The sequence below is a fragment of the Balaenoptera borealis genome (genome assembly GCF_965194805.1).
Source record: "Balaenoptera borealis genome assembly, chromosome: X".
NCBI classification, from domain to species: domain Eukaryota; kingdom Metazoa; phylum Chordata; class Mammalia; order Artiodactyla; family Balaenopteridae; genus Balaenoptera; species Balaenoptera borealis.
The window spans coordinates 53,306,207-53,334,143 of NC_138881.1; the positions used below are offsets into that span (position 1 = coordinate 53,306,207).

The window sequence follows — 27,937 nt, forward strand, 5'->3', positions numbered from 1 at the left end:
GAGAGAAAGGAAGATGGTAGCCATAAGATAAATTAAGTGGGCCAATTATGTAGAATTATTTTCTTTTTTAAAAAAATTTATTTATCTTTGGCTGCGTTGGGTCTTCGTTGCTGCACGTGGGCTTTCTCTAGTTGTGGCGAGCGGACGCTACTCTTCGTTGTGGTGCGTGGGCTTCTCATTGCGGTGGCTTCTCTTGTTGCGGAGCACAGGCTTTAGGCGCGCGGGCTTCAGTAGTTGTGGCATGCAGGCTCAGTAGTTGTGGCATGTGGGCTCAGTAGTTGTGGCTTGCGGGCTGTAGAGTGCAGGCTCAGTAGTTGTGACGCACGGGCTTAGTTGCTCCGCGGCATGTGGGATCTTCCTGGACCAGGGCTTGAACCTGTGTCCCCTGTATTGGCAGGCGGATTCTTAACCACTGTGCCACCAGGGAAGCCCCTGTAGAATTATTTTCAACCATTATTTATAGCTGCATGACCTTGGGTAAGGTATTTAACCTTCTGAATCTTAGTTTTCCATCTTTAAAATGGAGATAAAAAATGACACCCACTTCCTTGGAATTTATGAGAGAGAAAAGAGCACATGAGCATGAAAGTATACCTAGAAGGGTGCCTGGCATATTGAAGATGCTTGATAAAAGCCCCTTTTCTCTTAATTTCTTTCATTGTATTTTGCCCTCTTTAAGTATTTGAGATCAAAGAATTTTAGGACCCTAGTTAGGCTTTTCCTCTAATTTGTAAATGTGCTCCCTGCACTGCACTACCTTCCACTGCAGCCCTTTGAGGGGAAACAGTCCAAGAATTTGTGTGGGTGAATCTGTTGCTCTGTGAAGAAGAACCCCAGCTCTGGGGAGCCGTGAAAGTCCCAAGATGAGGGAGTTAGGTATTATGAGACCCAGGTTAGACAGGATGGTTTTGGGATGGGAAGAAGAGAGAATGTGCAGAGGAGACAATGGTTAGAGGAACCTTTACTCAAGAAGGCAAAACAGTTTGTGAAATCATTGGGTCCCCACCCCTTTGCAGAAGCTAGGCAGCCATAGCTGAGGCCCACCCCAAGCCCTTGCTGTGCTGGTAGCTTTCACTTCCTGTGTGTGTGTGTGGTAGGGTGCAGGGGGATCTTAGTCTTGTCACCCTTCCAGGTCTATCTGTGGGTAGACAGGTTTTCCATATGGCCTGAAAGTGGGTTGTAGCAGGATCCCTCAAGATCTGGAGAGTGGTTCCCCCAAGGTTTGTGGAAGCTAGGGTAGGGAGTGCTCATTAAGCTAAGCTGGTACCTCAGTGAGGCTGTGCGGAATAGAACCAGCTTCCTACCTATATCTTGTATACTAGGCCACCTTGTCTGGCTTTGTCTTCAGGGATTTCTGTCTCTGCCTGTGGCACGCCTCTCCCCCACATCTGATGAGCTGGTGTTTAATACTGTGGTGGTGGAAAGCTCTCTAATGTATTTTCTTCTGATAGTTTCTGGCAAGAGGGTCAGAGAGCTGGGAAAGGAGGACTTGATACTTAACTTTGTACTTTTGGGAGGGATTTCACATATTGTATATTTTCCTGTGGCATTTGAAGGGCCTACACTCTGTGTCCCTGTACAGGCTATTTGTCTACCTGGAATACCATGAGCTTCCCTTTCCCTTTAACATCTTTTTCCTGTGAAAATATTATTTGTCATTCAGGACAGGTCTGCTCTTTCTCTAGAAACCTGCCCTCCTGCCTTCTCCATTATGGCCTGGGTGCCCCTTTATGTTTCCACAGTTCCCTCTGATTACCTCTATCATTGCTCTTGCTGTACAGCACGGTAATTCCCCATGAACTTGCAACCCCTCCCCAACAAAAACACTCTCACACGCTTGCTCACTCACTTTCACAATGCACATCTGCAAGCATTAGAATCATCTCAAGGCCTGGTCCATAGTGGTGTGTGAAGCAAGCATGTGTATATATGTGACTGAGTCAGGGGTAGAGGTCCTTTCTGAAACACCTGAGGTAGGTAAGAGGTGGCCCTGTTTGCTTTTCTAGGTCTTATTAGAATTGTAGGTACAATTTTAGGACTCACTTTGGATTGTGGAACAATATCTATTGCCTGGGCCATAAGAGAGGCTGCTGGGTAATTTCTATAGAGATTCTGGTGGGCCTCTTTCCTGCTGCTATGGAAAGAAACTAAACCAAAGTTAGGGTGTGGGTGCTTCTTACCCTACCCGAAGAACTCTAATGTGCGTATGTGTTGGGAGTGAGTGGTTTCATGCATGCTCAACCTTAGCATTAGGGGATACAAAGATTGTAAGTTTCTGGTGGTAGGGGTGCTAAAAACCCTCGTATTGTTGGTTGGATAGGTTAAACAGTTTTTACCGGTCTCAGTAAATTAGTAGCTGAGCTTGTGGTTTGGAGGGCAAGATGTGGCTTTATCAACTCAAAAAATAAAGAGCCAGCATTTAAAGAAGTTATGTTAATCTACATAGGGACCAAAATTAATAAGCTGGATGTCATGTCCCTGTTCTCTTACTGACTGCCCCCCTCACCCTGCCCTAGGACTTTTCCAAAACAATCATAGATCCACAGAGCTCAAGGGCATTATTTGGGCTCTCTATACCTCTGCTTCCAGGAAGGTGACCATGACAAAAATGAAGACTGTGGCTACAAACAGAGATACCTAGGGCAGGTGTGATGCCAGACGCCACTCTTCAGCCTTCAGCACATCCACTGGAGGCAGGTGCTAAGAGTTGGTATTTGCTTAAGGCCTATATGACAAACCTTGTTCCTTGATGGGGGCAAGAGTTAGATTGGGCTGCAAGATTCGGTGTCGGAGAGCAGCAGGCTGGTTGGGACTGGGGACGACTTGTTTAGGGGTAGTCAGCCAAGGTCTCCCATATAAATCTAGCCTGGGATTATGCTGCACTGAAGGTCTGCACTTAGTGAGGCAGTGCTATGGAATGGCATCTGCCTTCTGATTTCTCACCCTGGATGAATGAGGAGGCCCTCCCTGAATATTCAGATGGAATGTTCAACCGCATTCTTTGCTACTTATAGTCTGGGAAGGGAAGACAAGGGGGGATCCAGGGCGTCAGCTGGTCAGAGAGGAGTGAAGGGAAATTGAACAATGAGTGGGCTCAGACTGTGGTACCTCCTCACCATCCCTTCCTCTGATCTTGTTGGGGGGGCTGTTCTTATTGGTCTGAAGTCATTTTCTTTTATCCAGTGGCCAAAGCCACTCTAGGCCCATTAAGACCCTGTGCAAATCATGTTGCTTTAGCAGAAATGCTGATACTGGCATCTAAAACCCATGTGTAGTGAGACTTCAGTGATGTTTGGGAGGCTTTAAAAAAATACGTTTACTGTATTTTTGCATCTCCTGGTTCATTACTCAAGGAAGAGCATTGGCATGTTTTCTTTCAGTTTCCAAATATAGGAGAAGTTGCCAATTTGTGTTTTCTCAGAAAATTCATTTTTCCAGAAGTACTTTGGACCATCACCATCTTTCTCTAGGCATGGGTCCTCCAGTGTGGAAGGTGCTCCCATGGTTAGCTGGTCACCCTTCCTGTCCCTGTCTGTGAAACTGGGAGAATACTGCAGATTTTTCAGCTTGATCAAGCAGGTTACTCCAGCTCCCTCCCCAGTCAACCAAAGCCTCCTCCAGGGAGGGGAAGTGTGGTAATGACATTATCTTTCCCCAGGCAGCCACGTGTTCTCTGAGAACAGGATGTGGGGAGGGCTGGGGCCCAGTCACAGGGTATGGGGGCGGGCGCGGGAAAGTGGGCTGGTAGTGTGGCCATGTGGGTTGGTGCCTGCCTCCTTGGCTTTGAGAGGCATGAAGAGCCCCTCTATTCTCTAGTGTTAACTCGTGTACACCCACCCACCCATGGCATGTCTGTGTTCTTACTCTAAGAAAGAACTGTAAACACCTGTGAATGAAGCCCAGCTCTTCAGGCTGGAGAAACTCAGTGGCAAGGAGTGGGTGGGCCCAGGCTGCCCACTGTATCAGCCCATGCCTTGTGACTCCTGCAGCCATAGGCCATTTTGGCAAGGTTTTGTCCGGGGAGCTGTACCCCAGTAGAGAATGGGGTTGCTTTGTTGCTTTTCCCCAGGCCCCAGTCACTCCCCTCTGAACAGATGGCTGCCTAGAACACGAAGGTGATTTGCATGTTCAGTTTCCTTTCAGGCCCCATCCTCTTCTTTTCCCCGCCCCCACTACTTCTTCTGGGGACCTTTGGAGATGTGCTGCCTGGGGTGGGGAAAAGAGGATGTAGCTAGCTTCCTGTGCAAGGGAGGGTGGGGCGCCCGCCTTCCTGCCTGTCTGCCCACCCGCCCAGCTGCCAGCGCTTGAGGAACTGACTGTAGAGTTAAGTTCAGAGTCATCAGAGGCAGAGGGGCTTTCTGGGCGTAGGGATGAGGCTTTGCTCTTGTTGGTCTCTCATCACAGTTCTCCACCACGGGGATTGCTGGGCTCCCTTTTCCTAGAATCACAAGGCAAAAAAGGGCTTTTAGAGACTAACTGGTCCAACCACCTCATACCATAGATGGGTAAACTGAGCCCCAGGGAGTCTTTAAGTCCTCTAAGGAATCAGCAGAGTTAAGATGAGTAGAATTTTACAAGGTTAGAACTGGAGCTCCCTCCCTTCCCCCAAGCTGCTAGTCCAGTGGTTTGCAAACTGTATTTGGCCAAGCTGCCTGGGGAGCTGTAGCCATCCTTCGACCAGAACAATTCTACTTTTATGTACTTTATATCCTGAAATTTCATGAGATTTTCTGTTTGGGAGAATGAAGAGGCAGGAAGCTGCTAAAAAAAGTAATAAAACTGAAAACCACTGATCAAGACCTACCCAGTACAGTTAGGGACACTCCAACCTAGAGGGGGAAAGGACTATCTCAAGGTTACTGGTCCACTGTTTTTGGCTGGTTGCTTCCAACTAATAGTGTGGCTCCCTCTACTACCAGAAAGACTGTTCCCACCCTGTGCTGCCTTGATCTTCTCCCATCCCAAGGAGAGCCCCTCTTGTAGCACCCTGAGACAGAGCTAGAGGCCAGAGGCCACTAGATTTCTTGGATGAAATAAATGATAGCAAGTAAGCCTTTGGAAGGACTCTCTTGCAACCTTAAATAAGAGAAACTTGGAAGGGCAAAGAACACTGTACTTGCTAGTAGTTGAGGAGACCTGGGTTCTAGTCCTGTCTCCTTCACACTTGAGCAAATTGCCATTTACCTCACTGAGCTTCCGTTTTACCTGTCTATAAAATGGTGCTCATCTCTGCTCTGCCTTTCATACAGAGTTGAGTTCAGTGAGAGAATGCATGTGGACAGTGTCTTTTAAAGTGTAAAGCACTGTGCACATGGTGTTAGGATTTTTATTGTATAAGGGTGAGCCAGAGGTCCTGGATTGGATAATGAGTTTGCAGGAGAAAGGAACTAAAAGGTATCAAACATCTAATACATGCTAGGTGCCAAGCCAGGTTCTTTCCTATGAGTAAAGGAGATAATGCTGTCCTCACAACAATCTGTGAGGTAGGCATTGTTACTCCCATTTTACTTGCAGGAAAACTGATGCTTCAAGAGATCTAGGGACTTGCAGTGCCCCCAGGGCTTCCTTCCAGAACCCACACTCTCCGTTATGTATTTGTAAAGAGACCTTAAGAAAGTGCTGTGGTTTCCTTTGGGGCTTTCCAACCCATTCCCTGCTCCACTCCAGCCTCTCTCCTCTGGTGGGGATGAAACTGTCTCTTATTGCCTTCATGTCTCAGTCCTGGGATCTTTACCTCTTGATTTCCTTGGTACACCAGGTGCACTTAGGTGCCCTTTGGCTGTTAGTCGATGGAGGAGCCCTTTGGGTCAGCTCCCTCTTTGTTGACAAGGGCTTCCTACTGCCCTGGGGTGCTGGTAGGAAGAGCCTGGGATTTGTTGCTAGTTGGACAGACCTGGCTCTTGGCCAAGATCATGCAACTAAAAGATGGCAGTTGGTTCCCTTCATTGAGACTCAGTTTCCTCATTTGTAAAATGGGCCTAAAGGTGGCTTACTTCACGTGTATTTCATGTGCTGGTAAATGTTTCACAACAAACTCTGGTGAAGCCATGATTTGAACTGTTTACTAATCCCTGTGGTGTAAATACTCTCACCATGGCCAATTTCAAACTACCAATACAAGGTCTTTGAAGGAGGAGTTGTAGAGTGGCACATGATCAGTTCTAGTACGAGCTGGTTCCAGTGCACTGTTATTAATCACACCTATCTTAGAGTCCCAGGCTCACTCCCACCCTCAATCTGTTCACATCTGTATGCCAATGCAAGACCCTCTCACCATGTCTTTTCTGTTCCCCAAGTTCCCAGAGCATCCAGGAAAGGGAGAGTATCATTTAAGGTCTGCTCCTTGCCTGAAAGTTCTCCCAAGAGAAAGTGTTTAAGGGGCAGAGAACTTGACAAGATTTTGATTGGGGCCCTAATTAGAGTATTTTGATCAATGTGTTTTGGCTGCTGAGGTATTTGCACCAGTTGTTTCCTCCCACTAATTCCTAACTAGATGGGAAGATAGTGGAAGGCTCTGGACAGTGGCCTGAGGGTATGGTCATTCCAGAAAGCACTTAGCTTTCTTCCTTTTTTTTGGCTGCGCTGGGTCTTCGAAGCGGGCTTTTCTGTAGTTGCAGCCTACGGGTTTAGTTGCCCGGGGGCATGTGGGATCTCAGTTCCCCGACCAGGAATGGAACCCCGCGTCCCCTGCATTGGAAGGTGGATTCTTAACCACTGGACCACCAGGGAAGTCCTGCACTTAGCTTTCTGATTGGAATTCCAAAGCCTTCTCCTCCCTCTTCTGCCTGCAGAGCGTCCTCTGCTGGGTTCTAACCTAAAGGTTCCTGCTATGAGGATCTCTGGGCCAGGAAGCATTTTGGAGGACCGGAGCTCTGGTCTGACCTCTCATTTCATCTCAACAGCATCTGTGCCAGGTGATGTTTCTTTAAACTTCCCAGAGGGTAAGAATCACTTGGGACAAAGCTACTGCTTCCCAAGCTCCTTCTCTGGAGAGTCTGTTTCAGTAAGCTTAGAGTGGAGTCCAGGAATCTGGGTTTTTAAACTAGTGTCCCAAATGATTTGGGAAACACCACATTACCACTGCACAACCATCTGCCAGGTGGATGTCATTATGCCCATTTTACAGATAGGATGATTGAGAGATCATGGCTTGTTATTGGCAGAGCTGGATGCTGCCCTCAGATTTTTAGAGTATAAAGCTATGTTCCTCCTACAAGAGAGAAATTGCTTTAGTACATAGTAGTGTCTGTGGTGGTGGGAAGTGATGATACTAGGTAGGGAGGGGCAAGGATAATTCCTGCCCTACTTTACAAATAAAGAGACCACGTTGCAGAGGGCTTTGGGGGCAGTAGCAGGACTGACTGCATTCCTGATCTTTTGTGGAGGTGAGCTGCATTCAACTCTGGAGAGCCATTCACTAGGCTCACCGGCCTAGGTGTCCCTGTAGTTACTGCTCTCTACTTGGCTTTGTTTCCCTTCCATCAAGCATCCCTCTGGCCGTGTTAACACCAGCACATGAGAGGCTGTATTCCATGCCAGAGGTTCCCAAACCTGGCTGGGCCTTGGAATCATCTGAAGCTCTTCACTTCTGATGCCCAGGCCCTGCTTCTTACATAATAATAAATCATGATCTCTGTGGGTGAAGCCAGGGAATCTGTATTTTAAAAAGTTTGTGATTTTTCTGGATAACAGCTGAAGGAGTTTGGACATCTTAGTGTGTTGTGTTGAAGGGTTGGGAACTTGTATATATTGATGGGACATGTTTGGAGAAAATGGCAAGGCAGAGCCTAGAACGAGGAAAGAAGATCAGGCAGCCTTTAAAAGAACAAGGTAGCACAGGCGCTCTGTTGTATTCTGCCTCCCCTCAGGGCTCTGCTTCTTGGGGGAAATCCCCATCCCTCCCAAGAGAGAAAACATTTAAAATAATGCAAGGATGTGTGTGTGCACCTGATGTGCATGGCTTCAAACTGTCTAACCAAGTAGAAATCTAATCACGTTTTTAGAGTTTGCCCCCACAGTCAAAGAGTCCTTTATGCTAGAAGGGCTCTCTGGAGGTCTTCTTGGGCAATCCATAGCCCTTAGGTGCAGTCAAACAGGTTTTTGTTTTAAATCATTTCAGAGAGGTAGAATATTTGTAATAATATGGCTAAAAAAGGAGGGGTTAGTAATCATCACATTCTACTTATGATATACCAAGTACTTTCATGTCTGTTATTTTAACTTAAATCTCCCAGTAACCCTGTTGTGAGGTTGATGTTATTAGACCCATTTTATAGATTAGAAAACTGAGTTTCAGAAAGAGGAAGGTCAGAGAGATTCCAAAGCCTCTTTCTGCTATAACATGATTTGTTCCTCAAAGAAGTGAGACCATTATTTCTGGGACGAGGGCTGCAATTTTGTGAGTTCCGCAGATACCAGGTTTGGCTGTTGGCTTACCAGCAACGTTGGCAGGAAGCTGACCTTAGCTTAGCTCTGGGGTTGAAAACAGAACTGCTTTTTTTTTTTTTTTCAATTTTTATTGGAGTATAGTTGATTTACAATGTTATGTTAGTTTCAGGTGTACAGCAAAGTGAATCAGTTATACATATACATATAGCCACTCTTTTTTAGATTCTTTTCCCATATAGGTCACTACAGAGTATTGAGTAGAGTTCCCTGTGCTATACAGTAGGCCCTTATTTGTTATCTATTTTATATGTAGTAGTGTATATATGCCAATCCCAATCTCCCAATTTATCCCTTCCGCCCTTTCCCCGCTGGTAACCATAAGTTTAGAAAACAGCTTTTTGATTTACCCTGGAAGCCTCCCCTTGCTCCTGCATAGTTGACTGATCCTGGCTTCAGCAATTTTAATACCGAGGAGCACAGGACAGGGCAGAAATCCCATGAATAATGGATGGAACCCAAGCTGAGGCTTAGATCAGCTCCAGTGCCTTTCAGAGCTGGGGTGCTGGAGGTCGCTGTGATGTGTTCTTGAGCACAGAGAGTAGAGCCCTCTTCTGGTGCTCTGGGCAAAACTGGTGTCTCCAGGCAGCTGCAAACGGTCTGTGTTTCCAGTCTATAAATACTTCCTGTGAAACTTGTAGGCAGGAAGCTGGGTCAAGCAGGAAACTGATGCTAGAGACCGAAGCCCAGCTGGGTGGGGCCCCAGAGAGGGGCTTAACCCATTTGAGAGACTTACTTTATTAATGATGGGCCCTCTTTCCTTTTACTTCAGCAGCTTCAAAGTTTTATGAGAATTGAAGAGTCTGTTGTTCTTGGCTATCTAGATATAAATCCGTTCCTCAAATTCCCTGCCTCTTTCCCTGCTGTGTCGTCTCCACCCTCTCTGTACCTCCCCGCCCTGTCCCAACCTCCAGCTTGGGTCTTGGCTGTGACTGCTGCCAGGGACCTTCCCAATCAGTTGCTAACCAAGTTTTTGCAAAAGAAACTGTCCTAGAAACAAGGGATCTTTGAGTTTCCTTCCATGCTGTTATAAAAGGTTTAGTCTCCCTAGAATGGGTGATGGTGAATGTATCAGAGCCTGAAAGTTAGGCTTGCCCCCTGTCATAAACTAGATTTCTATTCGGTGTCAGCTTGGAGTTTTTCATGGAAGCAAGCTGGTCCTGCCTCCTCCACATAGTCTTTCCAGCTCAACAGCCTGACGTGTCTACTGTTTTCCAAGTGCTAGGATGTTTCTATTGCTTATTATGGCCACTGGTTCAAGAGCCAGATTTTTAATCCTTGTTCTCACACTATCCAGCAGTTGTGTGACCCTGGGCCAGTGCTTCCCCTTCCTTGGACCTCAGTTTCCCCAGCTGTATATTGCAGAGTTTGAATCAAGTGATCTCTAAGGTTCCTTTCAGGTCTGATAGTTGGGGATTCTGGATTATTTATTCTTTTGGAGAATAGGGATGAGAAGTTCAGAAGGGTTTATTCTGGAGGTGCCAGATGAAATTCTAGGATGAGTGGATTGAAATCTTGAGGAAATTTAAAGAGGAGGAATGGCTATGCTAAGGAGCTTGTGGGGCAGCCCCCTGTGCCTTGGAAGGAGAGATGAGCTGGGGTGGGGTGTAGGGGAGTGGATGGTGTTTGCTCCTGGGATATGGTTTGGCTGAGCTGATTTTGAAAATAAGTCCTGGAGTTAGGTATAAATGGTGAGGAGCTAGTTTCCTTCCTGACCTTCATGTGTTGAGAAGAAGAGGGGGACTCTACCTCAGTCTGAGTTTGAGCAAAAGGCTGTGCAATTAAGGCTGGATTAATGGGGAAGCTGTAGCTTACTAAGGTAACCTCACTGTTTCTGACCTTTGACCTTTTCAGCTTTGTTCTCTGTCCTGAGCTCTCCTCCTATAGTGACAATGTAGTTATATTCTCATTGCTAAGAGGGGTTAGTTTTGTTTGGGGTTACTCCCCTAAGTATATGATAACTGGAGGAGTAACACCCAGTGTCCAATATGCCCTTGTCTCCCAGTTGAAATGCTTCTCAGGGAGCTTTTGGAAGGCAGGACTGGGCCAAAGCAAGTGAAAGGGGACCCTTGTCTCCCATGCCCTTTGCAGCAGTTGGAGTGATTAAAGAATTATTGCTGACCCATTAAAGGTATGGGTGTGCATGGGGTTGGGTGTGGTCTCCTTTCTAGAACCTACTGGGAAAAAGCACAGGCATAGGAAGGGTTAACCCTAGGCAGGTCTTGCCAGCTGTATTAAGGGTCTGGAAATGGGCAGGAAGAGGTCAGAACAGATAACTGTACCAGGTACCACTTCCAAGTCCACAGGGAAGAGGCTGAGTTGCCGGGAAGTGAGTGAGTCAGTGGAGGAGGAGGAGGGGAAGGGGGAGGGGGAGAATGCCTCCTAGGCTAGAGATTCAAAGCAACCCTTGTTTTACCCCTTATGGAAAACAGCTGCTTGAGGCAGTGCTGTCATCCCAAGAGGCAAGACAGACCAGGCCCTGCCCTGCCCTGCCCTGCCCTGCCCTGCCCTGGCCCCAGTTCTGGCAGCAGGAAGTGGTGGGTGCTAGAGCCTAAATAATGGGGATAGGCAGTTTGAGTGACACTGTGGTGACTGCTCTCTGTCCAGGGAAGAGACTGAAGTTCTGGGGTTACCCTGGTAGGGCTTGTCCTGCCTCTGGCCACCCTCCTACACTTACCTTTGCCTTCTCCATAGCAGCGGTGCCACTGAAAGCCCAGAGGAGTTGGGCCTTTGAAGAGAATGGTGAGGTGGCAGGTGAGGAGTGATGTCATTGAGCTCAGCCTCAACTGGACTGACTCATAAGCTCTGCCCTGGCAAGGGGGCCTTCCCAAGCAGTGCTTCCCAGATGTGCCCAGGCTTCCTATGCTAAAGTGTTTGGGCCTTAGCCAAAATAGTTGCCAAGGTGGTATCTGAAGTCAGCAGTGAAATCAGCGTCACTGGAGAGGTAGGTGGAGTCAAGGATGGTGCTCTGGAAACGTCCAGAAGACTTGTCTTCACCACTTGCTGGCTGAGTAAATGTGGTTTCAGTGATGTTAAGTGAGACTGTGAGTGAAGGGGCTTGGCACATAGCTGCTATACAGTAAGTGTTCATTTCCATCCTTCTGTTACCTGCCTCTATGCTCGTCAGTTTCCTCATCCGTGACGTGAGGCTGGTAATGCCATTTGCCTTATGTGTTCAGGTCCATGCTTCAGACAAGCCACTTGTGATTATTCGACTCTCTCTGCTTTGTCCTCTATCTCCCCCAAATTCCTTTCTAGGAAAGAGCCATCTTGTAGTTGAGTGACATGGGTGAGTAAGAGGAAACTTTGCCCTGATCTCACTGTGGCCCAGCTACTGCTCATCTGGATACTCCTGGCCCTAGGGAAAGAGAGGGTCCCTTATTTGAAGCTGGCCAAGTCCAGAGAGCAAAGTACCCCAGCTGTTGCAGCCAAGGCAGAGGTAGCATCTGGCCTGGTTATTTTGTTTCTTAGGCCAGCCAACTGGGGACACAGGAGAGATCCCAGTTTGTTGAGGGCTTTGGATCACAGACCACTGAGATGGGCTTGTTAGTGTCCAGTGAAAGGCTTGGTGTGGGAAGTGTCTGCGTTCAATTGTTCAATAAAAGTGGATTTATTGTTCTTGGGCTAGGGGTGGGAGGGCTAGGGTGTATGAGAGGGTGTCACACCCCCCCACCACACCCAGACTTTTTTTGTTCCTTAAACTCTAAATGTTCTCCAGAGACACTGTTTTCAAGGACAGGCTTACACAGGGTGTTAGTTCTCTGTTGGGGACCACATCTTGAAATGGTACTCCACCCAGGCCAGCTCCTCCACTCCTGCTGAGCTGAGGGGCTGCCTGGGAACTTTCTGCTGACTTTGGAGGCTTTATTTTCAAGTTCTTGCCTCTCAAACTAGACTGCCCTCTTCTCCTCATTGAGATTGAAGAGGCCAGGCCCAAAAGGAAGGCAGTGGCTGCCCACTAGGGTGAGCATCCAGTGGGCCCTGTGCGGCAGTGGGTCTGGGCCTGCAGCTCCTTGTACACATTTGGGTCTCAGATTACTCTTAAGGAAAACAAGGGATATTCTTTGATCAACACTCCTGCCCTATACCTATCACCTTCAGCCCCAGTCATGCTATTACCCTTACTACCCCCTACCTCTGACACACAGAAAAAAAGAACACAGACCCATGACCCTGTCTTCATGACTCACATTTTCTTCTGAGTTAAGTAGTGGCAAGAAGAGAAGTCCCTTTGTGTTTGCTTTTCTTTCTAATTTTTTTAAACCTAAGATTATTTGTCTCCACAGTGAAGTTCAGGAAACCACAGGCTGCTTTCCCTCGAGAAGCAGCCACAGTGGAATGACAGAAACTCTGAGCGGGGATTCTAGAGAAGTAGGTTCCAGTTTGGTTTCAGCTGGACAGCTTCAGATTTGAGGAGAGCCCTTGTTCTGGGGCGATGCTCTATTAGGAGGGAGGAAGCTGGACAGTAGTAGCCTCTCTGACATGCTTATTCCTAACCCAGGCTGAGTTCTTTTCTACCAGTTGATTTATTTAAGAAACATTTATTTACCAAATATTTAAGTTAAATATTTGGACTTGTGGGCCAGCCCCTGAAGATGATAGATTGGTATGACCTGTGACTGACATGATCTGCAAGAGACACTGAATTTCCTTTGAAAATTCTTCCCAATAGTGTGAATTAAAGGGAACTCCTGGGAATTCCTTGGTGGTCCAGTGGTAAAGAATCCACCTTACAATGCAGGGGACACGGGTTCGATCCCTGGTCAGGGAACTAAGATCCCACATGCCGCGGGGCAACTAAGCCCGTGTGCCACAACTACTGAGCTCCCTCACCTCAACTAGAGAGCCTGTGTGCCACAAACTACAGAGCTCATGCACTCTGGAACCCACACCTACACAACTACAGAGCCCACGCGCCCTGGAGCCTGCGTGCCACAACTAGAGATAGAAAATCCACACGCCACAACTAGAGAAAAGCCCGTGCGCCGCAATGAAAGATCCCGTATGCCCCAACGAAGATACCACGTGCCACAACTAAGACCCAACACAGACAAAAATAAATAAAATAAATAAATAAATAAAAAATAAATCTTTTAAAAAATAAATAAAGGGAACTCCTAGGTGTGGAATGTTCCCTGGAACCCCACCCCTTTCCTCGGTGTCCTCCCTGGGTGCTTTCTTCTAAAAAGCCCTGTTCTGATTCTGCCCCACCCTGCTCAGAACCTTCAGGGTGGCTGGCCACTCTCAACAGGATTAAGGCCCAGCTTTCTAGCATATTCTTCAAGGCCTTCCACCTACCTTCCTGGCCTCTCTGCCCACTCTTCACCTTGCAGGCCTCATTCACCCTGGAGGAGACCTGCATGCTTTTTTTGTTTTTTTTTAATTACAAATGTGTTTTTTTTTTTTATTCAAACAGAAAGTCACAAAAATTATAATCATCCTCATCAGTTCACTCAGTCCCATGTAATTAATTTTTTTTTCATCTTGATCTTTTGTTAGCACTTTTATGAATTAATCAGTTTTCCATTAGCGTTCTGAAAATGCTTATTCATTCAGTTCAGCAGTATAGACCTGCATGCTTTTATCTCTGTCTCCTTTTGGGCCGTTGCATGTATTTCTTTCTCTACCTAGGGCATTTGTGTGCTCTTCCCCCCATTTCCCACACTCTCCCTTTTTCAAAATCCAGGTTATCCTTAGAGACCAGTGCAAATACCACTTTGAACTGTGGTTCCATATTTCCACAAAAGGTTTCTTCTGTTCTGGTATGGCACTTCTCAGGGTTTCCCTTGTATATTATAATTTTCCTGTTATTCAGTAAGTACCTTGGGGTCAGGGACTGGTCCTATAGCTCTACTGCAACCATAGTTCCTTAAACATAGTATTCCATTAATATCGGGTAAACTGAAATAAATTTATAGGAAGCTCCTTAACCTGGAGTCCTTGAGCCTCTGTGAAGTCCATAGGTATAATTTGAAGTGGGAAGGATCTATGAAGTTGGATGGAGGAAAATTACATATTTGTTTTCACTAACCTCTCACTGAAATTTAGCCCCTCTTTCAATTATGAATGTAGGCCAAAAAAAAAAAAAAAGCTAGTAACTATGACTTTGTCACCAGTGGAAATCTAAGATACTTTTGTATCACGATTTACTTATTATAGATTTCTCAAAATATCATTTATGCCGAAGACAAAGTTGAAATTACAGTAGTAATAATAAGACCCAGTGTTAGGTAATTATATAATATAATAAAGAAGTACATATTAAACTTTGATAACTATTTCAATATAATTGGTCTCTTTGTATCTACTTTATTTCATGCATTTACAAATATTCTGAGAAGGAGGTCCACAGACCGCGCTAAACTGCTTGGAAAGGTCCATGGCACAAAAATGTCAAGATGTAAAATGTTCCCACCTCTGATTCTGTATACTATGCTATATTTATCTCTTATATCCCCTTGCTTAGTACTGTTCATTTAGCCAATATCTTGTGAGTACCCACTGAGTCTTGGATACTAGAGAGGTAACTCTAATTAAGACAGAAACCTTGAGGTGAGAATGAAATTTCTCAATGTACTAAAAGGGCCACTGTCCCTTTTCTACTCTTTCCTATCCCTATCAAGTCATTGGTGTTTTGAGGGCTCCCCTGACTCAGCTTAAGGGTGATTTAAGGCTAGATGTTGAGGCCAAATTCCAGCCCTTTGGGCCTCATTCTCCCTACCTTATGAGGGCCTATTCTATGGAGGTCACTGGATTGGCAGGAAGCCTAGGTAACACTGAGTCAAAGTGGCTAACCCTGCCCGTTGTCTCCCACTGGGGTACTTGCCTTACTTGTTCCTGCCTTCATGGCCTTTCCTGTCCCATTGTCAATCCTGAAATAGATTTCCTCCTTGGCTCCCTGGTGAGATTTATTTACAAAATTGTTCCCCAGGCCTGGTCCTCATCAGAATTGTTTAGCTGGCAAAATTGCTGTCTGGCCCCCTCTTCCCTGCTAGCTGACCCCTGTGCTCAGGAAGGGCCCATAGGTGTCAAAGACTGATAAGGCCTAATTTCTTACCCACTCCGTGGGGATTTGCATCTTTGACAATTCTATTTTTAGTTCCCTCCCAATAGTATAACTAATACGTGAGCATCTTAGAAAATGTAGATTAGTTTTTTTTTTTTTTTAATTTAAAGAAGGGAGAATGCACTCATAAGATCACTACCCAAAAACCAAGACTGACTAACACTTGGGTATGGTTCCAATAACCTCTGTATGCATACTTTTTACAAAGTTGAGCTCATGAAATCTTGTTGCTTAGTCTTCCTTACTTAATATTACTGAAGTATTTGCCTTGGACATGAAATAATCTTTATGAATATTTTATATGACCATGTAACAAGCCATCTTGTGGCTATACCGTATAGGTTACTTAAGCAAAATGTCCAACAACAGAAAAAAACACTTAATCTTTGATTTCTTTTAATGGAGACATTTTACACTTTGGTGTAAGAGGAGTTTGGCGTATTGGTTTAAATTGTGAGGCTTGGACTTAGATCTGAATTCAAACCCTGTCTTCCCCACTTACTAGTGATGTGACTTTAGGCAAATATCTAAGTCTTCATCCCCACTGTGGAGATAATACTCTCTACTTCACAGGGTGATTGTTGATATTAAATGGGGTAGTGCATATAAAGTGCCTAGTGAGTAATAAGTCTCCATACATGAAAGCTGCTGCTTATTATTGCTATTAATACTATTACCACTACCACCAAGCTTTCAGCCAAAGGAACATATCTCTATTGATGAAATTTCAGCTATCATTGACTTTGGCTAGGGGATCTCTTCTTAAAGGTAGAGGGTACTTTTTCTAGTGCCTGTGAAATACTGTGTGTTTCCATCTGGGCCTGTCCCTGTTCCTTTTCCCTCTGCTGACTTGGCTTTGGGAAGTCAAGCACCTCTGTGCTGCCCGCACCTATCTCTGTTGAGGCCCCTTTCCTCTCTTGAGCCTAGGGAGACCAGTGAGACATAAATACAGGAAGTGTTAACAATGTAAGTCAGTATATAGAACCATAGACGTCAGCACTGAAATGGTTGTTGGAGATTGCCTAGTGTAATTGACAACCTCCACCCCCTGCACTCCTGCCCTTACACAGATGAGGGGAACTAAGGCCCAGGAAGGGGATAAGACTTATCCAAGGTTGTAGAGTGAACCAGTTATGATGCTAGGCTTAGAATGCAGTGTTCTTTATCCTGCCCTTAACTTGCCTCTGCAAAGATCAGTGCTGTAGATAATCCAGGCTATAGATCAGAGGTGGGGAGAGAATGCTGTGGGCTTGGAGCTGGCTGGTGTAGGTGGAAGAAGTACAGTCAACACTTGTTTCCTCTTGATAGTAGGTTGATTTGCATTCATTTGTTTGCCCCTTGGTAAGCATTGCCCTGTAGCTATGGGGTTTTTTGTCTTCAGTAAACTGGTTGGGAGCAGGGCTAGGTTATTGTTTGTTCAATAGTCTCCCTTCCTTCACACCAGTATCTAAATGTCTTAGGTTCTTGCATCTTAGTTCCCTCTCCTGTGGTTGAACAGAGACTTGTCCCAGGCTCTGCTGAGCATAGAGCCAGACAACTAACTTGCCTCCTTTGATCTCATCCTAGATCAATGTGCGTGTGACCACCATGGACGCAGAGCTGGAATTTGCCATTCAGCCCAACACCACTGGCAAGCAGCTGTTTGACCAGGTAAGGGAGGGACTTGTTGCTCCTTAGCCCCCCACTTCTCCCAATAGCTTCCACCATAATGCCCACTTTTGGGGAATCTCTTCTCCTACTCACTCCTCCAGGATAGGTCAAAACAAAGTCTGGCCTCAGCCTTAATAACGAAGGAGGCAAAGTTTAACTTTGGCAGCCTGCACCTTGATGGCCCCGATTAATCCTATCCTTGGTGCTGAACCTGGGAGAAAAGAGAAGCGAGTGGGATATGACTGTGCTAGATGCTTTTAAAATGTCAGCATGCAGAGCCTTTCTCTCAACTCTGAAAGATGTAAGTGATCTCTATTTTGATGATGATGCTCAGAAATTAAATAACTTAATTGCACTCAGCTGGTATCTGGCTGGTATTTGAACCCCATGTTCTTGTCACTGTACAACATGGCCTCTGTCACATTGTTTTTTCTTCCTAGTAGAAAGAAACCAACGTATTCTCCCTGAAGTAGTGTGCTCTATGTACATTTCCCTCAAGGAATATTGGGACTTAGGATACCACCGGGGGTGATGAATGCAATAGGAGGATACCTCAGCTCCTATAATCATGCCATGGAGATAATGCTGAAGTGGTCATTCCCATCTCCAATCCAAGGGGTGTTCCTTCGCTGTGAGTCACCATTGTCAAAAGGGGTGTGCTATATAATAGCCAGGTGGGGGCCACAGAATCTATTAGCATTCAAAGACCCTCCAGGGGCCAAAGGAGTGTGCCATCTGTGACCAGACTTCTAGGAGTAAAAATGGGGTTCCCATTTCCAGAGATTGGAATCCCTCCAGGTGGGCCATTATCCTATTTCCACACCCGCCTCTGGTGAGGTGGGAGTCTAACATTGTCCTGGATGTTGGGACCGCATGTCCCCTTAATAGATTTCCCAGGCCCTCTTGCTTCCCTTTCTCCTTTGCTCTCTGAGTACCTATGCTGTCTGAGAGCTTACCCAGAGTTGGGAAGGGAAAAGAAGAAGGAGATTATATTCAAATGAGATCATTCTGTTACTATGAATACTCCTGACTGGTGAGGGGAGAGGATGGAGATGGGGATGGTGCAAGGCTGTTTTCCATTCAGATCTCTATGTAAAAAGAAGGAAAATATGCCTAGAAATGTGAGGACAGCTTGGGCATGTCTCCTGAGTCCCTGATGTCATGTGGTAGAGTGGGAAAATTGTTGTCTATGGCTATTACAGATGAAAGTTAACATTTGTCCAGGGCTTACAGTATGTCAGGTACTGTGACAGACATTTTGTGTACCATATCATTTGACTATCACAAGGCCCAATGAATGCAGGAATTAGTACTGGCCCCATTGTACAGATGGGGAAACAAAATCTTCATATTCGTAGCTAGGCCTTGGGAAAATTATTGAACCTTTCTGGGTTGGTAGTCTCATTCCTCTCCTGTCCCTGCCCCCCAAAAGTGGGTCTAATACCTACCTCACAGGCTTTTTGTGAGGTTATGAAAGAGTATGTTATTTGTATCTCACTTGCTACTCAGAAAACTTGTTACAGTGGTTTATAAGGATACAAAAGGATAAATTAGAAATAGGAGAGAAAGGCAATAAGAAAATACAAATAGAGAAGTGAGTGTTATGTGAAGCATCTGGCATGTAGTAGAGATGTAATAAATGATAGCTTCCAAATGCTGCGACACTTCTTGTCTCATTAATCAGCTAGAGTTGGGAGATGGGCTTGAAGATCCTCAGCATATCTACTTTGGATCTAGCTAGAACTTGCTTCTTCTCTGGAGTTTGTTTTGTATCGAATGGTGAAAGGTAGTCATTGATATTTAATCTACAAAAGACAGATTAGTCAGAGGAACATTTAAACACACATTTACTACAATTAATGTGCTGACATTCACATAGTTCACAAGTGATTACAATGCTAGTCTGGAATGACTGAATGCATTTTGATTACATTAAGGTTTTGCATTCTCCCTTTGCATGCAGGTTTTATATTGGAAAGCTTTTCAAGGGACAGCCTGGTGAAGTTGAAAGGGCACTGGATAGAAAGTTGGAAATTTTGGGCCTTAGGCCTGGCTCTACCACTAACTCTCCTGATACCTTACACAAAACTTTCCCCTCTTTGGGCCTCAGTTTCCCCATCTGTACACTGTCTAACTGATATCTCAAATTTGGTTATCTCAGAAATTTATCTGTGGCATTTATTTCTGTATTCCATATCTTTTCTTTCCCATTTCTAACCCCACTATTTGGATTTCAGATGACCCCTTTCTGTAAAAAGGAGGGAAATGCTTCACTTGAGTATGATCTGCAATTGGCATATGCCAGGGCGTGGGGAGGGGAAGGATACCTGGCGGGGGGACAACTCTTCCTAGGTAGGCTTCTACTGTCTCTGGGACAAAAGGGAGAAGGTGTCCATACCATACGTAGGCTGTTGGGCCCTTTGCTTCAGACAGCAGTATCATTCTGGGCAGCAGCCGTAGAGAGGAGAGTATCAGCCAATGTGGATTTTATAGTCCAGCTGGGTACCAGAGACTCCCTTGGCCTCTACCCAGACGCCTTCCCAGAGCCCTGGTTCTATACCCCACCTCTGTCAAACAAATGACACCGTTCCCTGCCTTCAACACTGGGGGCTTTGTCCATTTGCATTGGAGGGCGTAGCTGTGGAGGGTGAGGAAGGCATAATTTAGAGCCTAGAGCAGAAAAATACTTGAACAAAGGGGTTTATTAACTTTGAAAAGCCACAGGGCTGGATAGTTCTTTGTTAGTGTTGGTTTGGTTTGTGTACTGTGGGTGTGGTTCTGAGGGAAGCCCAGTTGGTAGGGAGCCCTGGCCAGATTGGTGTGCTAGTTCTGAAAGCTACTGCTTCCCCAAAAAAGCCCTTGAGAGACTTGAGTCTTTCATACTGGTTGGGGAGAGGAAAGGGAGGAAACCAGGAAGTTCATGATTTCCGACCAGGAAGATCAGTGTTGTTTTGAGAAATATGATTTAGTGAGCACCTACTATGGACTAACCTTGTTTTAATCCTTGTAGTGACCCTGCCTATGAGAGGTGAAAAAACACACTCTAGGTTATGTAGTTAGTAAATTGTGATACAGAGTTTCAAATATAGCTCTGACTGTAAAACTATACTTTTCCCTACTGTGCTACTCTGTTTGGGGTGAATGAGCCTGTTTGGCTTGGAGAAGACTCAAGAGAAGATGTATTCTCTGTCTTGAGATCACTGAGGGGCTGTTGTAGGAAGGAGGGGGCAATCATGTTCTGTGAGGTCAGAAGGAGCAGAGCTGGGACCCCATAGGTGAAAACTACAGGCAAAAAAAATTGAACTCTGACACAGAATTGAGCATATGGCACTCTCGGGGCCAAGGCCGGTCTGGATGGAAATCCTCAGAGGTGGTGTTCACAGGCCATTGGGGGATTTGATCTCTTCCCTTCTTCCCTCTCTCTAAGTTGATGAGGCATAAGGAAGGAAGTTCATTCTGTCTGACCTTTGAGATCCATCATTCAGTGAGATCAGGGGCCTAGGAGGAAGGAGCTGGACTCCTTGGGAGGAATTGACAGAAGCTCTGGGGCCATCCTGGAATCCAGCAGTTGTCTGGCTGATGACCAGAGAGGAAGCTGACTGGAGAGGAAGCACCCTCCTTGGCACCAGTGATAAATAACAGGCAACAATGGGAAGTCATAGCTTGAGGAGTTACAAGGCCTGGTGGGAAAGGGAAGTGGGGCCCATAGTTCTTCCCGTTTGCCTTTGTTCGTTCTTGTGAGTGTGTTCACAGCTAAGGAGGAGAGAGAACACATTTTGTTACAGCGATTTTGTCACTTAGCCCCACTTCTAAAGCGTGAGGTTCTTCCGAGGGCTCTTGATTACCTAGGTGCCACTAGGGGGCAGTGCTGCCATAATAAGTTCCACTTTAAGAACCCTCTGCCTGGCTTCTCCTCAGCCGTGGTCTCTAGCTCTAGCTCTATTCTAGCTCTACCTGCCCCCTCCACTTAAGGTTTTGAGCTCTAGAAGAGAGGTGAAATCTCAGAGCATCCATCCATTCATTCATCTGTTCATTGACTGATTCAGTATTGACTGAAGGTCTACTGTGTCTCTAGGAGAATCTCTAGACCTATCAAACACCATCTCTGTCCTTAAGGAACTTGGAGTTACTCACCTATGGAAACAGAGAAAAGTACATGCAACTCTCCTCTCACATTGAATGAAACAAACACCCTTGAGGCTCAGGTTGTGTATAGAGGTGGTATATAGAGCATGGGATTTGGTGTCAGCCTTGGGTTCAAATTCTGTCCTGATATTCAGCTGTGTGACCTTGGATGGCTTGTTTAGCCTCTTAGGACTTTACTTTCCTCAGTAAAATAGTAATCACACTAATCTTAGAGATTTTGTAGTCTTATTTAATCCTTGAGTAAGTAAAGTGCCTGGTGCATAGCAGGCATTCTAATGTTGCTTATTCTTATTAAGGGCTAAATAAGTGGGTGGAATTTCCCCTGGGAGTTCAGATAAGGGAGCCATGAAATCAGGATGCTTTTCTGGCTCAGTGAAGGCCTTAGGATTTGTTGACTCTGCATTGAAGGCAGCAATCCCTTCTTCTCTTTTTTACCATTTTTGTTTTATAAAATAACTAATATCTATTATTATAATAATAGTATCCCCATCTTATAGATGATGAACTGAGGCTTGGAGAGGGGAAAAGACCTGTTTAAGGTCAGATAGCTAAGAAGTAGTATAGTGGCTTGAACCAAAGCTTATAGCATTTGCAATTTTCCCAGTGCCTTTTTGTCAGCTGTGTCCTCTGTGACCTCCTCTTTATTTGCCTGTTTCCATTCTAAGAACAAAGTTTGGTCCCTAAACTTAGAACCCTAGTTGAATGGGTTCTGTGTTACAGAGCAGGTGGCCACTTGGGCACAGGCAGTGTGGGGTAGCAGAAGCAGCGATGGTGGCAGCCCTCCTGGAATTTTCCAGTTGTGTACTGATTTGCTTTCAGGTGGGTGGCTGATGCAGCTGCTGCCAAGCCTGTAATGGGATCTCAGTGGGCCTCAGGTGTTTGGGCTTTGGTGCAGTTTTGCACATAATTTCTCATGCAGTTTTCCTCTTGAGGCTCAAACCTTGCTTCCCAATCCTGCTCTGGGCTTCTGAAGTGACTGCTTATGTCACTAGTTTGTTTACTCAGATAGATGCATAAAGGATATGAGGAGGGGGGCTTTGGTTTCCAGAATTGACCTAATCTCCCCTCCCCTCCCCAGACCTCAGACGTAAGTAGCTTTCACATGCAAAAGAGAGGCAAAAGGGAGTTCTTGTTTACATCCAGATGCTCCTGGTAATTAGTGAGGATTTTCTCAGAGGCAAATCTCTTTCCCTCACTGGACCCCAGTTTTCTAGTTTATGCTGCTTGGATCCTGCAATGCTCCAGTCTGTTTGGGGGATTTCTATTGTGTGGCTGAATAGAATCCACAGCCAGTGTCTTACAAACTGAAGTCCTAGCCCCTCTAGGTGAATGTGGCAGGTTCCAGGAGGTACACAGAGCCGTGGGATGGATGTGATTTAGTATCTTGGCGCATCAGTTTTACTTGTAGATAATATCTATTTCATTATTAAAACATAGATATTTAAGGAGTAGAAAGTAAAATTTGCACAAATGATTAAGGTTAAAGCTTCAGGCTTCAAAAAAATTGTGGCTTGCAGCCATCTTCTTGTATCTCACGCTGCCACCCCCACCCCACCCCACCCCCGTCCCCCGGGTATATGCATTCATTATCTTCTGCTGCTTAAGGATTTCTTCCACGGCAGCTTTGAGAAATACTAGCTCAGGCCAGATGAGCTGGCTCTCTGGAATCAAAGGGAGCAAAGAAAGACATTTTTTCTCAGGGATGCAGCCATTTCTCAGAGTGGAATGGTAAGGACCCATCACTGGAGCCACAGATGTTCCTGGAACTGGGACCTAGATACTCTTTCCCACTAGAAAACGAGGTTTCTGTTTCCTCTGGAGTAAGGTCTCAGCTGGAGGCAAAGCTGGAAGCAAGCTAAGCTTGGCCTCATTTCCATATTTCAGGACTTTGAAATGGGGCCAAGAGTTGCCTGATCAAGTGATTCCCAGCGCCCTGTGGACCTTAATTGGAGTTTTCCTTATAGCCTGGGGTCCAGGGGTCATCTGTTTTATCCTTTGTTCTTTTTCAGTCTTGATTCTGACTTCAGACCATACTTCCTTCCCCCCACACCCTCACTTCCTCACTTTAGGACTTCAGTGGAGGCTAAGAGACATTGCTCATCTCTCCAAGCCCTACAGCCTAAGGAAGTGGAAAATTTATATACATCTGATTTCTCTGTATTCATAAGGGAAGAGGCAGTGCTCAGAGAGATTAAAATGCCTTGCTGATCTTTCTTTTGATATCGCTTTAGCTATTACTTTATCCTCAGAGATACTCTAGATCCTGGAACTGTTTTGGCTCCCATGATCCTCTTCTCATCAACCCCTACCCATCCCACTAGTGAAACAGACAACATGGTGCAAGAAGAGGCTAAGGAACTTACTCCTGGGACCTATGGGACTGGCTGTGTAGTCCGTGCCTTCCTCACTCCCTTTTAGTTCTGGGGTCTCTGAGCCTCTACAGCTGTACCATTGGTACAGGCAAAAACCAGTTGCTGCCCTACTAGTTCTGTTCCCAGTCTGCCCTGCCGTGACCTAGCATCCTGGCCCTAATGGTCCATTTTCAACATCTTCAGTGGGTCCCTTTCTCTCTTGGGGCTGAATTGTTTCTTGGAACTTATTTCTTTCCACCAATTGTACCTTGGCACATTATTATTTTGCAGCCTTGTGAAAAACCATTAGAATTGTTAATTAGGCCCTATCTTAGATATAGGATGAGATAAGAGGTGCTTTAAAAAAATCTTTCCTGTCCACATCCTCTCCCTCTCTCCTCTGCAAAAAAAGCCAAAATCACATTTCAACATGACTACTTTGTTGTCATCTAAAAACTGGTAATTCCTACTGCCTATTGACTTAGACTCAAGGACTCACTTTGCCATTGAATTCTGGACGTCTTTTGATCTTTCCTCGTACCATGCACCTTCCTTCATTTATTTTTTCTAAGCATGTTCCTAGTTACCCAAGTTGGCAAGAGGTAGGTGGGAAATGGGGTTGTATTTCTTGGTCATTTACAAATAACCTAATTAGTAGAATGGTAGAACTTGAGAGCAGAAAGAGGTCGTTTAAGCCACACCATTCGTAGTAGATGGGGAAGCTGGATAGATGAGGAAGCTGAGGCCCAGATAGGGAAATATGGTACCTTAAGATCACACAGCAAGTTGGAGACAGAATTGAGACTTCCACTGAGGTTTTCTGATACCTGATTCAAGCTAGAAAGGGAAGGGCGATCACCATGCATACCCTGGTGAGCAATGAAGGTTAATGACCTCGGGATATGGCTTCTCTCCAAAGCTGTTGTTGATTGAGTCTAGTGGGAAAGCCAGGAACTATATCTAGATGCAGAGGTAGTCAAAGTTCACTGTCTGGCTGGGATATCTGGGCCAAAAGAGAGACAAGGGAGTTAGTCACTTGGGAACCCCAGAGCTTCTAAGATCCTTTGAGCCCTTGGCATTAGGAGATAGCATGCAAGAGAAAAGGGTATAGGTTTTGGAGTCATACAATTAGGATTCTAGTCTAGGCTCTGCAGTTTTAGACAGGTTGCCTCTCTAAGCCTTATTTTCCTCATTTATAAAATGGAGATAATAGCTATCTCATGGTTGTTCAGTGTTTGGTACCTGGCACATAACAGGTACTTTAATAAACATGATCTACTTTTTCCTTGGGACCTCTGAAGCTCTAGATTGTAAGCTCTGGGAGTGACTATGGGGCCTGGCCTTGGATGTGTAGTGCAGACTTTGGATACAGTGCAGTGTGTGTGTGTGTGTGAGCGTGCATGTGTGCGTTTTGAGGGGATATACTGATTTATTCACAGGGAAGACATAAGCAACACTGGGTCCTTGTTACCTGTTTCTAAGTCCAGGTACATTTCTTCACCTCAACCACCCCCCGCCAGCACCACCCCCCCACAATAGAAGAAAATATAAAGAAGACTCTGATGCCAGCGTGACCTCATTAGGATGTGGCTCAGCTTTATTGCCTCTATCCCCAGTGGTGGGCATGCTGGGTTTGAGCCACCAGCCAGAACTATTTACATGCTAATGTCGGGGACTGGAAAACAGACCCCATCTGTCTTCTCCTGGCTGGCCTCCCTTTCCTGCCCACTGCTCAGCCAAGATGCCCAGAACACCACGGGGCCCCTCAGCTACTACACTGAGGTACTCACCCTGTTTCCACCCTCATTCCCACTCTCAACCTGTGTGAGTGGTAAAGGGAAATCATGACTGAACTCTAATCAGGACTGGAAAGAAGCATCTCAGCCCCTAGGCACAGCACAGCTTTGGGGTGTATAGATACCCCAGTCCCTGCTCTGTCTCCTCAAACATTCTTTATTTGGACATTGTAAATAGGATTCATTCTGAAGGGTGTGGGCATTATTCCTAGTTGCTAAACATAAAGAAGTAATCCAGGAGAACAAGATTCAGGATTTAAACCAACAGTTTTTACCTTCAGCTTTTAATCCATCCTGGGTGTGTGAAGCTGCATGGCATAATTGAGGGGGGGTGGGGGGGTGGCAGAAAGCACTGGATTTGAATGGGTTTGGAGTCAAACAGACCTGACTCTGCTACTTACTAACTGAACCTTCACTTCTGAACCTTACTTTTATTATCTATAAAATGGGCCCAATTGTAATTATATCATAGGGCTATTGTGAAAATTCAAGGAGATAATGGATATCAAGTTACTGGTGTGTGGTCGTGCTTATAAGTAATCGATCCAGTCCCTACCTCAGTGAAAGTACTTTGTTCAGAGAGATGTTGACATCGTTTCTTAGCTCCTGCCCAAGTATATTTTCTTGCCAGACCCTGGGACCATGTGGGCTCCACATTTCTGTCCTCTGTGCCTGGCACAAGGTAGGCATTCAACTAGTGGTTGTTTTGTGTTTTGTCTTTCAGGTGGTGAAAACTATCGGCCTGAGGGAAGTTTGGTTTTTTGGTCTGCAGTACCAGGACACTAAGGGTTTCTCTACTTGGCTAAAACTCAATAAGAAGGTAATTGCTTATCCCATTGTCAGGTTTGGAATTCACTCCTCTACCAGATCTTTCTCAGGGGTGTAAAATGTGTTCGCTGGCAAATGCAGGGCATCTAGGGCTCAGTTTTTCATGAGTGAAAAATTCTGATCGACCACTAGATCAGAATAAGGGCAGATCTCTTGCTGTCTCCACTTGGACTCCTAACAGCGAGAATGGCCAGTGTCCAAGGAGGATGGGACCCACTTATGGACCATAGCCATTAGTAGTTCTTCAGGAGGGGATTGGTATCCTTTTTTCCTTTCCAAACTGAAGGGCTTTAGGAAATTTGTTAAACAGAGAGTCATAGACTATTAAACTGGAAAGAATCTTGAAAGTCTCATAATCTTATCTTGTCCCTTTTCTTGCCTGTCAACTGATACCTGAGCCCCATACAGATGTGTCCTTCTTTCTTGATTTTCTATCTCAGTTGAATTCCAAGTGGGATGGTTTAAGTATAGGTCCATTCAAACTCTCCACCTCCAAGCAGCATCTCTGCAGGAACATGGAAGTTCTTCATCTCATTATCCTCAAACTGGCTGACTTTGTCCTTGGAGGTCTCCATATTGTCCTATGGCTTATTTTCCTGACAGTGTCTAGGGGATGGGTGCCCCACCTTCTGCTGGCAGAGTCTTCTTTTCACAAAGAGTGGAGACTTCTGCTGGGAAAATGTGGAGCCGCTAATAGCCAATTTCAGGCTTTAAAAGACAGTCTGATTTGTGCTTTTGCCTATAGCCAATTCCCAGACCTCAGTCATACATCCTAGTCTTTACTTTGCTGATTTATGGAGTTGGGGGAGCCTTAAAAGAGGAGTTTCTTAAGCCTACTTTCAGAACGTGGGGGCAGCTGGATATATTGTCAGATGATGATGGCTTAAGGGCTTATGACTATCAGTGGGTGTTAGGTTATTTCAGGAAGAAATTCCCAACAGGAAGCAATTATGGATATGGGATTGGGTCCCCAATGAAAGTAATGTGTCTCTTTTCTGAATTACCAGGATAATTGCCACCCAGCTCTTTGGGATTATCCAAATTGATGACTTTTCAGTGTCTTCTTCCCACCCTACAGCCACTCCCCCACCCCTAAAGTCTATTTTTTGAGAGCCCATAACCCCTTGCTGCTCCCAGGTGACTGCCCAGGATGTGCGGAAGGAAAGCCCCCTGCTTTTCAAGTTCCGGGCTAAGTTCTACCCTGAGGATGTATCCGAGGAATTGATCCAGGACATCACACAGCGACTATTCTTCCTGCAAGTGAAGGAGGGCATTCTCAATGATGATATTTACTGCCCACCTGAGACTGCTGTGTTGCTGGCCTCCTATGCTGTCCAGTCCAAGTATGGTGACTTCAATAAGGAAGTCCACAAGTCTGGCTACTTGGCCGGGGACAAGTTGCTGCCACAGAGGTGAGGTGATGTACTGGCCATCTGCCCTGGTCAGAGTGGGCTGCAGCCCAAAGCTGACTGATCCCTATTATACAGGGGTTGCCAGATCTGTCCCTCTCCACTAGGGTCTGTCTGAAGACCGTGTTATGCTGCTCAGACAGACACATTTGCATATGGCACCATACCCTGTTGTTATTTCTCTGGTTCTCAAAATAAAAAGCTTTTTTTCCTCCTCTGTTTGCCTAATTACAGGACTTCATTACC

At 45.6% G+C, this 27,937-nt stretch overlaps 1 protein-coding gene across 1 annotated transcript in view; it reads left to right on the top strand.

Moving 5' to 3' along the window:
- MSN (moesin) overlaps positions 1–27,937 on the top strand; it is a 66,593-nt gene that overhangs the window by 24,479 nt on the left and 14,177 nt on the right. Inside the window, exons 2-4 of the mRNA XM_082376633.1 lie at positions 17,078–17,161; positions 26,179–26,274; positions 27,420–27,694. Coding sequence (XP_082232759.1) covers positions 17,078–17,161; positions 26,179–26,274; positions 27,420–27,694 — 455 coding nt within the window. The remainder of the gene's footprint in view (positions 1–17,077; positions 17,162–26,178; positions 26,275–27,419; positions 27,695–27,937) is intronic.